The sequence below is a fragment of the Miniopterus schreibersii genome, assembly GCF_964146895.1.
Source record: "Miniopterus schreibersii genome assembly, chromosome: 18".
Taxonomy (NCBI): Eukaryota; Metazoa; Chordata; class Mammalia; order Chiroptera; family Miniopteridae; genus Miniopterus; species Miniopterus schreibersii.
This window is the reverse complement of record NC_138121.1, coordinates 25,277,556-25,294,878: the sequence shown is the minus strand read 5'-3', so window position 1 is coordinate 25,294,878 and position 17,323 is coordinate 25,277,556. Positions and strand designations below refer to the sequence as shown.

The following is a 17,323-nucleotide window of genomic DNA, read 5'->3' as shown; positions in this document are numbered from 1 at the left end:
TTTATGGAATTAAAGTTCTCATCTGAAATCCTTGCTCACACATTCATTCCTGCCATTTTTTTTCTGTCTCTACATATTTGTATATGCTTTAAATAAACATAGTCAAAGTGATAGCATTTTTTCTGTAGTGGGCTGAAATCCACGAGCAATAGGAAATATAATAAGAGCAACCGGTTTTACACAGGACGAGAATTATTCATTGCTTTAGTCGAGCAATTGTGAAAGCATCTTATCATCAGGTTATGAGACAAGTCTCAACGGCCAGGTGAGAAGAGAAGGCGGGGGCGTCACCTTTGTGAAACGTGCAGGCAGGTTAGTAGGTTATTGTTATTGATATTATTACATAGAAGTTAAACAGGAAAGGCGGTTTGCTCTTTCTCAGTGCTCACCTTTCTCTTGGTGTGATCTACCTGTTGATTCATGCTTAAGCCAACTACACGTGGATAGATTAATGTGCTACATTTACAAAATCAGAAACTGCTCGAAGATCCTTTAGAATTTGTCTGCAGCCGAGCACTGTCCAAGCCCTTGAAGATCCCACCCTACTTTCTCCCTCAGCTTTCCCTCCCCTCAGTTGGTTTGGCTGTGACTAGGTCCTTGGGGGGGCACGAATCTTCTTTCGGATAACTGAGACTCCTAATTAATCTGGTAGAAGCCCCTCATGTACCTGCTGACAAGCCAGGGAAAGGAAGGGAGGAAATACTTAAGAAAATGATAATATCTTGTACGGGAAACATTTCTAAGGTTCCAGTATGAATTTAGAATAGTGCTCACAGTTCTTAACAGAAAGTTCTCAGAATTAAGAAAATGTAGAAGGTCTGTTTAGTTGGTCTGGACAGTCACGTTAATTGGCTTTCAGATAAAGGTTTCCTGGTCAGAAGTAGCATTTTGTCTGTTTTTGCTGCAGAGTTGGCAGTGGCCCTGTGCTAGAGTGGGACCCACATGAGCCCTGGTGCTGGTTCTGACGGCCACTTACCTTGGGAAGCCATTGATTCTCCTGAGCCTCAGTTTTCTCTATCTGTAACCTGGAGAAGAAAGTAGTTCTTGCCTCATAGGGCTGTTGTAACGACTCAATGAGTTAACAGGTATAAAGGATTTTGCACAGTGTGAGCACCATAATAATTAACTAATAAATGTAAACCATCATCATCATCATCATCAGTTCCAGTTTTGTACCTTGCTCATCCACGCCAGGAGAACTACGGACTCTTTTTTTCAGAATCACCCGGGTAGTTTGTGTATTGGGACAATTGCACTAAACCCAGCATCAAGCAGAGCTTGTTAATACTTTTTTAACTGCCACGTCTTAAGATTAAGACCTAATGTATGAAATTTAATATGAGATATTTCAAGAGTTTGATAGTAGAGGGTTATTTCATTGAACAGAAGGTTTAAAATGACATTTTGAAATTCTGGGAAAAGTTGTCAAACTTTTCTGCAAATATTCCTCAAGAATCAAAGTCTTATTTGCTGCCTACCATGAAATTTAGCTGGATTTATTTTGTCATGATGTTCAGATCTGCAGGTGTTGGGTGAGAGTCATGGCAGGTACATCTCCCTGCAATGATGTTCAGTAGGAGAGAACTGGTAGTGTTAAGGTGACTTTTACCAAAATCAGAAAATGTTTGCATGTTCTCGTTAAAACATATATGAAATAATTTATCACATGGACACTGGGGGAAATGTTGTTTTTAATGAACTAAGGTGGTTGATGTGTTAATAAAAAGCGAAGGCGTGACTGTTCACCCAATGGAAACAAAATCCTCAGTCTTGTGCTCAGTCATCGGGAAAAGCAATTTCTGGCTCTTACCTGACTTTTTCTTTTTTCAGTAAGTTGAACTAAAAGAAAATGCATTGATAATAATGACATGCTTGGACTATACTTTTGCTTTCAGTAAACAGGGAAAATGGGTTCTATCAAGTTAAAAAACATCCTATAATTCAGCACATGCTACCACTGTGGCTTCTAAGCATTGGTCTTTTTTGTGTGTGGAAGGAATAAAAAGAACAACACGATGGAAATATCTGTCCCGGTAAGAACTCTCGGGACAGGGGGATGTACTTAGAGGAAAATTAAGGCAAGTTGGACTTGTTAGTGACAGATGCACTTTACTCCTATTTCTCTGTGTTCTAAGCTAAGTTAATCCACTGGCTTGATTTCTCTTTTTCAAGAGAAAAATAACCATTTGCGAAGTACAGCAGAGCCTACTGGCTCGAACGAAGGGGGGGCCTCACTTGTTTACTTGTGTGATGGGGCACTGACGCCGGGATTTGTCCCCGGGGGTGGCGGGCTCACCAGGAGGGCCAGCTTTCCCTCTCGGCCAGCTCGCCTCGGGGTCCGGCTGCCGAGCACCTGGCCACCCGAGGATGGCCCTCGGCTTGTTCCAGGGTGACCATTTCCCCCCTACCTTGTGGGACGAGGGGAGAGAGCCCAGCAGGGAGATAGGGGGCTGCGTCTGTAAAGCCAGCAGAGGAGCTGTGAATGCGCACACTTGGGTCCCCCTGAGCCAGCCCTGGGCACTCGTGGGCATGTTCAGAGCCTGGCATCTCCTGACTGAGCAACAGGAATTGTTCAAGAGAAAAAATACCCATGCCCCAGGACTGTAGGTAGATGGTTGTGACTACGTGTCATGCAGTCATCAAACCGAGGAGGATCTTGCTCCTCTGTGAGTGTGGGATCATCCTCACAGCAGACCGCGAAATGCTCCAATCCTTCATTGTGGTGGCAAGAGGAGTGCCTGGCCCAAGCTGTGAGTGGGCGCCTCTGGCTGTACAGACTCACTCACCTAACAGGAGATTCACGGGGGAGCCCCAAAGGCTGGTCAAAAATGTGAACTTGCACTAAGACAAGACTCAGCATCACTGACAGTAGACACAACATAGAAACCAGAGAAAAGCTATTGTCCAGCAGTTTTAACCACCAATACCCATTTATTTTAATGGAGAAAAAAATCTCTGCATTCTATATGCTCCAAAAAGATTTACTATAGAAACAAATACAATATATGGAACTCTACCGGCATAATTTTACTACAATAAAGACAACATGGAACTTCTACTTCCTACAGAAGGCGAACTGAAAAGCACAGATGCCAACAGAGATTGCGTAAGAAAGCGTGTGTGTGCATGTGTGCGCGCGTGGTTAAAACCTTTAGTAAGCAACGGCATTAAAATGTGCTAAGACACTTACCCTAGTTGGTGGCGAGCTCTAATAAAAAGCCACAGGCTGTCGCTAGTTTTATCTGATAGAAAAATTTGGCGTGAGCTTTGATGGTCCATTGAGAGTTTATCAACAAGAAGGCAATCTTAGTACAAGCACTAACTTTCCTCTTACTTTTACATGCTCACAGAATAAAGATCGATTACTTTTCATACATAATGAACGCCTTTTATTTTTAGGTTTGCAAACAACTGTAGTCGATTCACACAAAAGGGTACTTTTAAAACTACCTGTATTTACTCTATTTTATGCATGTATATGAAACAAATGGTGTGCATGTGCATAAGTGTATGTCTATACATGTGGGCATATATATGTATACACACGGTATCTGTCAACCTCTCTATATGCATGTGTGACCTCCACGGTGACACTTGTGATTGTAAATATACCGAGGGGGGAGAGGTTCTCTTCCATGATCTGTGTCCCCATAAGAACTAAGTCCACAGCGGGACTGTGGATTTAGGACACATACAAATGCAGACAGATGCCCATGAGGGAATATTGCGGCCCTCCTCTCGGCATTTGATGGTGACATTTCCTGCTCTGCTCCTCGCCACTCTCGCTCAGGATCGAGGCATCTGATGGCAGTGAAAACTGGTTGTAGTCCTCAGACTAAAGAGAAAGGGCTTCTGTCTCTGCTCTCCCTCCTGCTGGTCGCGGCAGCATCCAGATTGAATGGGACGCTGGAGAAGCGTCAGCTCTGTGGTCTGTGCTAGTGCCTCCTTGCTGCTGAGGACCTGGGGGGCAGCTGCCTTGGCTGCTATCCCTTCTTTGTTTAGCCTCTCCAGGAGCTGGGCTTCTGTCTAGTCTCGCTCTATAAATACTGGGTATGTACACATACAGATGCTCATACATATACAGATCCTAACCCACAGACAAAGCTGGATGTGTGGAGTGCCGACTAGCAACATGGCAACACATCAGAAAGAGTAGTCATTGTCCCTGCTCCCAGAAGGTCACGTTATATGCCATGATCTTTAAACATTCAGGGAAAAATTCAGAGGATTCCATTAATTAAAGGAGAAAGGAAGATGCTGCCAAAATGGTGAAGTACAGACTAAGTGAAATTGCAAAGAAAATGAAACTCTGGAGCAATTGAGGCCTAGTTGTGAAGTTCGAGAGCTGTAAACGGCAATCTTCAGATTTGGATTTTTTTTCTTCCTGTTGCTATGGAAACTTGGTAGTCAAGCGTCAGACGTCAGTCAGGAGTTCTCACAGACCTGAATGGCAAAGATTCAGAATTTAAGTCAAAGAATATTGCAGCTCGATTCAAAACATTTTAGCTGAATACTGGATACGTGACTGACAGGCTGTAATAGATGCATTTATAAACACTGCACTGCCTCAGAAAAAATTTTTCTTAAGTATAGCATTTGAAGAGAGAAGGAACAGTTCTGCTGGTTTATGTCTTAAAAAGCTGTACTTCTCCAAAAAACCTTGATGCCAAACATCTCATCTCAGACCACCAGCAGCGGCTGTTATCTCTGCTACCAGTGAGCCCAGAGCTTAGCTATTTTACCAACAAGTTGACTTGGTAGATTAGAGGTTGATGATTGTCCCAGACATGTTATTTTTTTTGGTCATGGACAAGAGCAAAGTACCTATTGGTGGTTCTTCAGACATGGTGTATGAGTTTCCTGTGGCTGCTGTTACAAAGGACCACAAACTTACTGGCTTAAACAACACAAATTCGTTCTCTTACAGTTCTGGAGGTCAGAAGTTCAAAATGGGTCTTATGGGGCTAAAATCAAGGCATTGGCAGGGCTGTGTTCCTTCTGGAGGCTCTTGGGAGAGAAGCCATTCCCTTGACTTTTCCAACTTCCAGAGGCTGCCTGTGTTTAGCTCATGGCCACTTCAGCCAACGTCATGGCCTGAATTGTCTTATTAAAGTTTACTGAAGTTGCCAAAGGTATTCTTGAGGTTATTCTTGAGGTTGCCCACTAGCCCAGGGCCTTCCATCCTGCTTGATAATAGCATGAGTGGAAATAGCTCGTTCTCTGACATTTTTGCTTAATTATTATTATATCTTGAATTTGTACAGGGGCTGGTATCACCAAGTCTTTTGTTAATATCAAGGAAATAAAAATGTGGGAAGATCAACCTATGACATAATGTCAGTGCAGTTCATTCTGGAATGAACTGACCACTAGAACTATAATGGGTTACTCTAGAGCTTGGGCCTGTTCACTCAAATCCTGCTGGGTGGTTCAGTTCGCAGAACTCACTCACCTACTCTGCACCTGCTGCTTTTAGAGGCTGAACCTGTCATTAATCTGTTGGAAAATTTAAAGCAGCATATCTAAGTTTTAGATAAAAAGTCTTTGTAATGTGACTCAAGTACAAAAAGGTGATATTAAGAAGGTTCAGGGTTAAAGCTGTTTTAATAGAAAGGGCCATGGAAATGAGCAAGTTACTTCAGGTGCAACTTCTGGTGGTTGTTTACTACACCAGGGACCTTTATATTGCTTGACAAGTGAATTCCTTTGCAGTTAGGAGTCTTCTGAACTCATTTAGTTCCTTATTTCACTCAAAGTTTTCATTGCCTTGCTGCCACTGCCTTAAACTCTTTGGTTACTTGGCTGCAGTAAATTGGAGTAAATTGGATCCTGCAGATTCACTTGCATCTCGAGAAGGATGTGAAAAGAACATATTAAATGGCATCACTAATTTTATTTAAAAATATTTTCCAGTGGGGTACCAAGACCATAAAATAATAATTTTGTTCATTGAGAAGAACAGAAAAAAAAATTTTGGTTGAATACACCCACTAAATTAGAAAGTTGCTAATCCCGGTTTTTAAGTCAATTTAGACTGTAACGTAAATGATTCTTTCTAGGACTGTTAAGTTGATTGCATGAGATCGTCTATATAATTTATGTAAAGCTCTTAGCTTTGCACGTGCATGGCACATACAAAGTCCATGAAGTTGTACCACTTTAAGGAACCGCAGCTCCTCTGCCATGCACAACTCGGGGCCACCTCCAGGCAGAGGGCAGCCTGCTCTACCCGGGACTGATGCTTCTCCAGGCCCCGTCTCTGTTTGTAACACATTCACAATTAAAAAAAATAAAATAATGATACTCTCAACAACATGACTTGTATGATTCCATTTATAGAAAATTCTAGAAAAAACAAGACTATAATTAGAGAAGGCAGATTAAGGAGAATCTGGATTGGGGGGGTGATCAATAGCAAAGGGGTACAAGGCAACTTTTTTGATTGTGGTGTGTACTATTGTGTAGTTACTGAAATTCATCACACTGTACACTTAAAATGGGTGAATTATATGGAATACCTTAATAAAAAGCATTAGAATGAAAATAAGTTTTTTTGCTCATCTCACTCTTCACCTCTTTAATCGTCTTTCTTGTGACTGAGGTTATAATTCAATGCCCCCTCATTTCCAAGGTACAGCCATTTCATTCTGGTCCTTGTTTATATGGTTCATCTGATCTGTCCTTTTATATTCTGGCTATTGCTAATTAATTAAGCCTAGGGAAATGTTTAAAAAGGCTTTAGACCATATTTTTTCTTGAGCCTGACTGTGCCACACCACACAGAGCCCTACATAAACTAACATCACAGCCTAATGGAGGTGCCAACTTGCCTAGGACCTTGGGAGAGTCCTAGGGGCAGAATGATGCGTCCCCTCAATGTCGTCAACGCGTAATTTAAACAACACAATTGGCAGTAAAAATAATTTCATTTACATTTTTTATTACTTTCAATGTCATTAGCTTTATTTCCTTTATTTTTAGATGTTCAGTTCTCAGTTGCAATAAAGGCATCTACAGTAGCATAATAAACTGAAATGTTTTTATAATCTTTTTCCATGAGGGAGGCAATCTAATGGTGCATGCTGGCCTCACTGCTTACTCACATGGGACCTTGGGGCCTTCCTGAGTTTTCTCATCTATAAAGTGGGATAAAATCACCAGGCTAGTGAAGAAAATAGAGAGAAAAGCCACAGAACATCAGCGTGTTTAGTTAATGCTAGTCTACCTGGATCTGAATATTATTTGAGGGGAGGAGAAAATCCATTTTTTCTTCCCACGTTGTATGATGTGGTCACTGCAACTGATCACTTCACATTTTTATTGGCACCTTTTTAAAGGGCCAAATATTTCTGGATCTGTGGGTCATATGGTCTCTGTGGCATTGTAACTCTGCCATTGTAACAGAAAGCAGCCATAGACAGTATGTAAATGAATGGGCATGGCTGTGTTCCAATAAAACTTTATTTACAAAAACAGGAAGTGGGCCGTATCTGGCCCCCAGGACGTACTTTGCCAACTGCTGCTTTAAAGACACACCAAACAGATTCTACCAGATCCCAAAATTCTTTCAAGGACTCTGGCTGAGTTGGGAAGGTATCTTCCCTTGCACTTTATAATCTAGTTTCAGTGCTTTTAGAACCCGCTGCCCCACCTTGTTTAATGGTTTAGGCCCATTTCCGTGTAGCCCCTTGTCAATGCCATGTCAACAGAGGCACAGGAGGGGTGGCCACTGACTTCTGCTTTTATGAGAGCGGGAGCCACAGGACCCCATGGTTACTTACTTATGCTAGCTCTGACCCAGTCTCTCATTTCTTATTAGGAACATCCCTTTTTTGTCAGGAAGAACATCTTGGGGCAGGTACATAATAAAACAAGAATTACTATTTGGCAGGCGTCTCTAATGTTCAAATGAACAATAGTTTTTTTTAATCCTCACCTGAGGATATTTTTCCTATTGCTTCTCAGGGAGAGTGGAGGGGAGAGAGACACATTGATGGGCTGCCTTGTGCATGCACCCCGGCCACTGAGGTCCGTGCCCTTGGCCGGAATCGAATCCGAATCCTTTAGCCCACAGGCTGACGCTCTAACCACTGAGCGAAACCAGCCACGGCCAAATGAACAATTATTAAGTAATCTTAAGCCTTGTATATAGAGCCTGACCGAGGTTCTTTTGGAAGTCAAACAGGTGAGTGGTAACATCTGTTCTTAACTGTGTTTTGAGCTGGAAATATCTGTCTTGTGGTGCAAACCACTGGAAGGTCACCCGAGTACCTTTCCAGCTGTGTAGGGAGGTTCAGAGCTCCTTTTTGAGGATGATTTTGGCTTTACCTACAGGTGCCTTTACCTACAGTGGGATAACCATGTGCTGCCAGAAAGGATGCCTCTCCATTTAGCCGAGAACAAAAAAACCACATTTGATCTCTTATACATAGTATACATGCACCTTTCTTTTCTTAATGACGTGACTTTGAGTATAAAATGAACATGAGTGCTTTGGGAGTCATCGGGCAATTCCGCCTTGGATTAACTGTGATCTAAGAATTTGGCAGAGAGAGAGGAGAAGTGGGCAATCTTTGGGAACCTGCTCATTCATTACTGATACCTACAGGCCAGGGGTCTCCAAAGTAGGGGGAACGAGAAAATCCCTTATTTGTAAGAGGAAAATACTGTCACGTCTATTTCTATTCTTTTTATTCTAAACAAATAGACTGTCTTACTAATATTTAATACATGGATTGGTAGTAGCAGATGTGTGTATTATAAAAATTTTGTGTAAAAATAGAGAAACACTGGGTCTGTGTGCTGGAGGCTGCTGTCACTTGGGATGTTGGTTCCACAGGTTGGATGGGCCTGGGAATCTGTATTTCAACAAACTGAGGGAGGAAGTCTCCATTTAGAAACTCGCTGCAGCCTGGAGTAGCTGATAAGTGAACGGTGTCCTGCAGCACCTAGTTCTTCAAAGGGATGTCAGTGAGAATCAGGCTTTAATGTTGTATAATTGGGTTTATAGACAGTGATGTGTGAGTAGCTACTTGTGGTCTCTCTATGTACACACATGATTGTGCACAAACATATGTGCACACGTAACACATGTAGCATACATGTGCACACATAACACACACACAAGCACACACTCCCTTGGACACATGCACACACAGCATTTTTATTTCTTTATCCAGAGGACTCTGCTATATGAACTCCGATTTCTCCTAGAACCCAGTCCTGGGCTTGGAGTCTGACTAGAGTCCACTTCAGAAGCTAGTGGAAAACAGATTCCAGACAGAGCTGGTCCGAGCAGAACACTGTAAATAACCTAATGCATCTATTGATCCGAATATACACTGTGTCACAGCCACACAGTGGGACACTCTCTAGCAGTTAAAATGAATGAACGAGTATGCAGGGGTGCCCTAGGCTGGTGGGCCCTGGTATATGTTTGCATGGCTCTCAAGCTAAGAATGGTTTTCACACTTTTAAACAACAAAAGAACAAAGCACAAAGTAAAAAACAATAAAAAAGAATGTGTGACGGAGACCTGATGTGGCCCACAGAACCTAAAATATTTGCTGCCTGGCCCTTTATGGAAACGGTTTGCCGCCCCCTGCCTGCGAACTAGACCAACATGGATGAATCCTGGAAACGTAATGGGGAGAGAAAAGCAAGATGCAGAACACAGTGCTCAATATAATGCAAATTACACAAAGTTTTCCAAATGTCACAAAACAGAACTACGTGTGTGTGTGTAGTAGAAGCATAAAACAAGGTCAGGACACACTCTAACTCATAATAGTTATTGTCTCTGGGGGGAGAGAGTAGGAAATCAAACTGGAGAGAGGAACACCTTTACCTGTAACATTTTATTTCTTAAAGAAGTGTCTCAACCATCCAATGAGGCACTTCTCATTAGGAGGCCTTTTCCTCCTTAGTCCTACCCACAGGACACTGGCCCAGCACAGAGCTGTACACACAGTGTGATTGCCAGTTGGCCTGCTTGCCACTGTCACCAGGATATAACAAGTTCTGTTATTTTTTTTTCTAATCAGCAATTTCTCAACTTCTTAATTCCCAATTACATCAATAACCCTGTCAAAATGTAAATACCAAGGGCCAAAAGGCTTTTGAATGGCATTAGCTATATGCAAATAATTGCTAAAGTTAAAATTGGACTAGCACTCCATAAATAGGAAATACCTGATACACATATCTATTCATTTTATGCTCACCTCTACATAACTAGGTATAGTAATTTATTTGTTTAAAATAATGCTCCATTACATTATAGGCATTACTACCAGGCAGTGAAAACAACGTGTGAATTATACACTTATCTCTTTTCCTACAGCCCAACTGCCACCCATGGATTCTCATGACTATTCTTTAAAAAGTACAGCATTTACTTTAACCTTGAGAAAGATTATTCTGCACAATGCAGAGAGAAAGAGGGCCCTGGCAGAGCAGTTAACTAGTCTGAACACATTTGTATTAGCTCCAGTTCAGTGACATCTGCAGGAAGTTTTCTCATTACCTGGTCTGTAGACAGCAAACCATGTCTTTGCACAATTCCTCAGGTTAGCAGGGGGATGTTAAGATGCTTTTAAACATTAATTGAGCACTTTTACATGTAACACCTTCTATTATATAGGCATAAACTAAAAAAAAAAAAGTTTCCTCTGAGATAAATTATTTTGGGGGAAGATGTATGGGAAAAAAGGCTTTGGTTACACTGGAGTTAGGCCAACTTACAAGCTAAACTGAAGAGAGAGACGAGCAGGACTGAGGTCAGGCTGAAGTGCAGGGCCCCTGCGGCGTTGCAGTCCACTTTGGAATTCTTGCAGGAACACACTTGTACCCTGAGGTCTGTGATGTTCGTCATGGGTGGTTTCCCTGAATCTGTCACCATGATGGGCAGCTGGTAGTTTGCTTTGTTCAGATTTTGAAGAAGGCTTACCAGGGCATGCGTATCTGGGAAGACAAGGAGGGGCTTAATGAGAGAGGGACAGACCTTTCCAAATAAAAGAGTGAGAACACGCAAAACGGGTGTTGCATTTTGTTTATAACCACGAGTATTTAAATTTAAATTCATTAACATCAAATAAAAAGAAAAATTCAGTTCAGTTGCACCAGTCACATGTCAAGTGTTTGGCAACCACTCACGGCTGGTGGAGACCATACTGGACCGTCCAGGTGGAACATTTCCATCATCAAGGTCTATGGCTCGGTGTTACTATAAACAATTTCAAGGGGATCCATTTTTGTGAAAATGATTGAGGACCAAAAACCCTTCCCTGATAATTTATTATACCAATAAAGCTATCTTCACAAAGGTCACATTCAATATCTAGAAAAATAAATGTAAAAATCCACTCTCAAATGATCACATTGTACATCTTAAATATACAAAATTTTTATTTGTCCTTTATACTTCAACAAAGCTGGAAAAAAAGAAAAATCTTATCAGCTCAGAGCATTTTTATATAAGAATCCAAATTTAAATAATCAAAATAAATTCTTAGACCAAAAAACAAAAATCCACTCACTCTATATGCGGGCTTGACCCTCGTGTGCTGCCAGGGGATGGATTCTGCAGTCTTTATCAGGCCTCAGCCATAGCCCACAGCCCTAGATTTGAGTGGGAATCCACAGCACAACTCACAACGTAGAGACTGGGTCTTTAAGCCCATGTTCGGTGGCAATATCTGCCCTTTATCCAGGCCTCTGGGCAGCACTCAAAAGTGGCCACCTACCTGGCCACTGTTTTTAGCTTCAGGCTTTTTTCTTTTCCATGACTCAGGTGACTAAGGATTTTTTTGTTTGTTGTTTGTTTAAAATTGCCCCTTTCTTGGCACTGACATTGCTACATATTCAGAAAAGTAATTTGGGCACAAGAAAAAGAATTTAGAAGGTATCATATCTATTAAATAAAACCAGGAGGGAAGGCAGAGTGTGATGATGTGAAAACAAAAACTGATGAAGTATTATCCTAACCAGAAGGTTAGGCGGCAGCAGCAGATGTAACCAAGGTAGAAAATGACCCCAGTGAAATGGTAGATTAACTCACGGAACATTCTCTGATACCCCTCAGGTAGAGGAGAAACTCTTGAATGAGAAAGTTCCAGCGGGAAAGAACTGGTAATGATTATTCAGATCAGCTGCAGCTGCAAAACCTATCAAACAAAACTGTAACCCCTCCAACAGGAGAAGGGCTGTTTTAATTAAAAAATAATCAGTGTAACAAAATTCATTCTTTAAAAAACAATAAAATAGACAAACAGGCAAGTAGAATCAATAACAGGAGAAAGGCACTAATAAAATGAGATGCGAGATAAGGCAGTAACAATACATATGAGATTTTTAATAGAAAATTTTATGCACAAGTGCGCAATACATTTTCAAAACTTAATGAAATGGGTGATTCCCCATCTCTCTCAAAAATTCTACCACTGATGTAAGAAGAGGGAGCCTTGACTGGATCGATGGTAGGAGACGTTCATTATTGATAAGCGCGTGTCTAAGGTGTGAGTTCTGGTTTTGGCTTTATTTCAAGGCCAGGCGAGCTCAGCAGCGAGGAGGAAAGTGGCGGAGGTACTGTGGATAGAGGGATGCTTCATCCTGTAATACGCTGGTGTTTCAGTCTCAATAAGGCAGGTGATAAATGTGGGGCCAAGTTTTGAATTCCACCTGCCCACGTGGAAAGAGACACTGTTTGCGAGTTTCTTAAGTGAGGGGCAGGAGAGATGAAAGAAGACATCAAAGTTGAAAGTAAAAGCAAGGGTGTGAAAGAAAAGCCAAGGTCATTATAAAGACTGAGTCAATTTTGAGGAGGTCTGCAGCATGCAATGGAAGCTGGAGACCTAGCCTGGCGCTTCTCTTCTCCTTGTCTTTTATAAAAGCAAGCACACCACGAGCATCTCCCCGACGTGCTGGCGAACGTCAACATCAGCACAGCTGTCGAGAGAGGAGAGACAGCGGAGCCAGACATGCTCAGGGAGAGGCGGAGACCCCAGCTTTTGAAGGCTGAAGACCGGGTGGGGGTACAGTATGGAGCTGTACAGTGCAGGACGTAAAGCACAGAGTGTACAGTGTGGGGTACGTGTACAGTACAGAGTATACCGTGTAAGGTGTACAGTATACGACATACAGTGTCGAGTGGGCAGTGTAGGGTACACAGTGTAGGGTACACACTATAGTGTACAATACAGGGTGGATAGTACACAGTGTACAGCTATGTGTACAGTACAGCGTGTGCTCTATAGAGTGTACAGTGTATATATACAGCGTATAGTACACACGCTACAGAGTGTACACTCAGTACAGGGCGGACAGGATACTGTGTACAGTATAGAAAAGATAAGAGAGGGAGCAAGAGAGAAAAAGTTCATATTGCATTATAAGGGACCGATATTTAATATACTTACAAATTGTATGCATTTGCTGGTGGGAAAATTATCAGTATTTATATAGTGCATAAGTAACTTGAAATAAGCCATTTGAGAACATGCGAGAGAGAGGGAGAGGAGAAACAGTCTGAGAAAAGAAACCAAGCCAGGGACACCAGGCTCGAGGCCACAAGAACAGCTACAGAACCTGTGGACTTACTGTTGATCTTGGAGACCTTCCAGACTTTATCAGGAACGGCTTGTTTATAGATTTCAAATTTGAAAGGATCTGTGTTTGGGTGGAGATCCTTATCTGAAGCTCCCAGAATGACTACACTGAGGTTTTTGGCATCATCGCAGACTTCGGCTACGGTGGGGTAGATGAAGGGCGCGTTGTCATTCACGTCCTCCAGGGTGATCAGCAAAGTCCCAGTGCCAGTAGCAGGTGGGTTGCCTATGGGAAGAAGGGGTGACGTTAGTGCACAACTGCTGTAACCCAAGAGGAATGGCCCATAGCACCTTCCCCACACTTTTAACACATTGAAAGTCACTCAGCCTGGCTGGTGTGGCTCAGTGGTTGAGCGTCGCCCCATGAACCAAGAGGTCACCAGGTGGATTCCCCGTCAGGGCACATGCCCAGGTAGCGGGCTCAGTTCCCAGTCAGGGGTGTGCAGCAGGCAGCTGATGGATGTCTTTCATCGATGTTTCAATCTCTCTCTCCCTCTCTCTTTCTCTCTCTCTAAAATCAATAAAAACATTTAAAAATAAAAGGAAGTCTCTCAGAGAATGGAGATAACAAATGGCCTTTTCCTTGCTTACCACCAAATCCAACCTTTTGTCTAAATACCCAAGTATTCCCATATGTTGGTGGTACAGGAAGGTAGAGATTCCAGGAGAGAAGGCCATGTTTTATGTGCAATAACTCTACACTGACTGACTGGGTAGCTGGTTGAAGAGAGTCCTTCTAGGGTTTTCTTTTGTGGGTAACAAAGGGTCTGGCCCGGCCGGTGGTGCCACTGGGGGCTGGCCTGGCTGATGGTGCCACTGGGGGCTGGCCGGGCAGCACAGGATAGACTGAGAAAGGTGGCTGAGTTATGAGAAACAAAACCGCTGGCTGGCTATGGGGCCGGCTGAAGCAATCATAACAAATCATAACATAATCTTTGGGTCTTATGCATAGAGCTTCACTTTTTCACAGTTTCAGCTACTTCCTGAAATGGTTTTCATTTTAGGAAACATGATTTTAAGAAGCCCTTATAATCTCACCGATGCCATAACGTCTTCCACATATAGAAAAGGGTGTTTAATCTTAGTAAGACTCAGCACGACTTCATTTGCCTCTCTCTAAATTCATTTTTAATCATCTATGCATTAGAGATTTGCTCTTGGGACAAAGGATCCATGAATAGTTCCTAATTTTCTGTGAGGAAAGTTAGAGCCGATTTTGCAGGCCACAAATAGTGAGTGTACGGATTTGCATTATTACAGTAGGATTTCATGCGCTTCTAAAATTATAGTTCTCTAATTTTATGCACTCGTACTGACCTAATGTCTGGCCCCATTTTATTTTTCCTGTCCTCATTTGAACCACATTTACAAGCTTAATTTTATTTTTTCTCCTGCTGTGTTTAGTTTTTGAAATGCACATTAAGTTGAGAGTCAAGTTCTGAACCACGTGCGGGCGGAAGGGCAGCGAATAGCTGAGCTCAGAGCACAGGGGTCCGGCGCAAGGCCAGGCGGGGTCTGACAGGCTCTGCTGGGAAATAAACGAGTCCTTTTTAGCTTCAGGCGGTTTATTACTTACAGGGACAGTCCAAGGATAAACAGGCAAAGGTGGCCCTTGAGCAGGTGACACCAAAACACAGGGGGCAGGTGGCTGCATCACAAATGAAGGGAGACCCTGTTGCTGAGAGCCAACTTCGAGCTGCTTCTCAGTGGTTTTACCGTCCACAGCTGCAGCCCAAGGGGGGCAGGCAGAAAGCCTGGCCCCTCATCGGGACCCAGAAGATGATAAGAACTGTGACAGCCTCCCAAGGGACTTAGGGAGCCAAGGGGAAATGGACCCTACAGGCTCCTCACAAGCCTCCTGGGCCCACAGTCCCGGGAGGATCACGAGATATTCTGCTAACCCTCAAGTTGGCCGTGGCTCAACCTTGGCTCCTGGCCTTTGTGGATACATGCAAAGTCATCGGGCACCATGGGGCTGTCCCCTGCTGTGTGGGAGGACGACAAGGGGATGAGGCAGGAGGTGTCCGGTAGGGCATGGGGCCTTGGCTATCCTGACAGGTTGCTTGTACCAATTCTACGGACTGCACGGAGCCAAGGGAGGTTCTTCAGCAAGGCAGAGGGACAACCTGATCTGACTTATTCTTAGAAACACACGATGGTATTGACAGGAGGTGTTGGACATTGGAGGCCAGCAATGGGTTGAGCCATGATGTGGGCAGTTTGAACAGGAAAGAAATGTCTTTTCTTGGTGATCAGGCACTCGGGTGAGGCTACAGAAGCAAAGCAGAAGGTAGTGGGGAGTGGAAAGGCGGGTTCGGCTGTGGTGGTGCTACCAGGCCCTATATTCAGTGCAACCACGTACAGGTGCACGGAGCTTAGGAGAAATGCCAGGGCTGAGTTGGCAATGGGGGCGTTGTCAACACAGATGCTTTTGAAACCTTTCTAGCAAATTAGGTCACCAAAGGTGAATGTGCAGAATGAATGGAAATCCCCAAGGTTAAAGAGCAGATGATAGTTTGCAGAACAGGGGAGACGCACTGGAAGAGGCGGCAATGTGTTACGATGCCCCAAAGGGTAAGCGGTAAAGAGAAGCAATGGGATCTTGCGAGGCCAGTGTTGCTGGTGACTTTTTGGGAGAGGTTTCCATTTAGGGGGAAGAAACCAGCTGATAGGAAGCTAAGCAGTGAGTGGCGAAGCAGTGAGAACAGATGCTCCTTAGTGTGGCCGGTGGAACTTTAATGTCTCAACATCCAAAGGCAGTGCCAGGGTAAACATTTGAATAAAAATCTGCTGAGATAGGAACACAAATGTATTAATCAGAAGGACGGCTATTTCTAATGGTAGCATATCATCAACTTTTATTAGGGCAAGAGCTCAAAGGAAATGCATAATTACTTTGCAGTTGGTTATCCAGTGTCAGCTTTAGTCATTTGGTTGAATTTCTTTATTGAAAAATTATTTTTCTCTTTTTATTGAACTAATTGAATATCTCAGAGGAATCCACTAATTTTTCTCCACTTTGAATATATTATGAAGTCATTTGGTAGAATGGATGAGAAGGCATTATGAGTATCTGAAATTTGGCCGTAAGAGTCAGCCTTTTGCGAACTTAATTATACCACTGTCTTCAGTTCCCCACGTGTTATTCCCAGGCCAGCCCGCTGATGTCTTTTTCTGAAGTCAAATAAAAAGAGCTTGTTTTTTCCAATGATAAGGGAACGAGTGAATTCTCAGGATCCCCAGGGAAAGAGCCTCTCCCAGTTTATATGCACAGGATGGAGAAAAATCACCACCCAAAATTCAAATGTAATTCAAACTGCAATGATTCTTCACGAGCCCATTTTGCTCCAATAGTTCCAGGGCCCCAGGAAATATTGGAGCTTCTAGGTTATTCCTCAGCTCTCAGGAAAATCCCCTCTCCCTCCTCTTCCCTTTCCAGCAGCACCCCCAGGCCCCAAGAGACCTCTCTGCATAAGCAAATATCAGAACCAAGCATGGCTGGAACAGTCCCAACCTTCATCGATTTTCTATTTCAATAGGAGAAAAAAGCCTCAGTTTGAGCCAAACTCTCGTGATAGGGAACTAGACCCACACTTTACGGGCCAGAGGAAGTTCAACCTCCAAACATGTGAGAGGCTGCCTCGTTAGAGGACTTTGTTCCCACTGTTAAAAGATGGAAGGGCCCCTGAGAGATGAACCATTCCTATCAGTGGCTCTTA

General features: G+C 43.1%; 1 protein-coding gene across 2 annotated transcripts in view; it reads right to left on the bottom strand.

Moving 5' to 3' along the window:
- Positions 1-2,902: 2,902 nt before the first annotated feature.
- CDH13 (cadherin 13) overlaps positions 2,903-17,323 on the bottom strand; it is a gene marked incomplete at its 3' end in the record, with an annotated part of 902,539 nt that continues 888,118 nt past the window's right edge. Inside the window, exons 12-14 of one of the 2 annotated variants that reach the window (XM_081117876.1) lie at positions 13,597-13,830; positions 10,744-10,962; positions 2,903-4,443 (exon numbers count right to left, since the gene is read on the bottom strand). In XM_081117876.1, the coding sequence (XP_080974002.1) occupies positions 4,436-4,443; positions 10,744-10,962; positions 13,597-13,830 (461 nt within the window). Of the gene's footprint in view, positions 4,444-10,729; positions 10,963-13,596; positions 13,831-17,323 lie in introns of those variants that run through there. The other variant, XM_081117875.1, reaches the window with a different exon arrangement.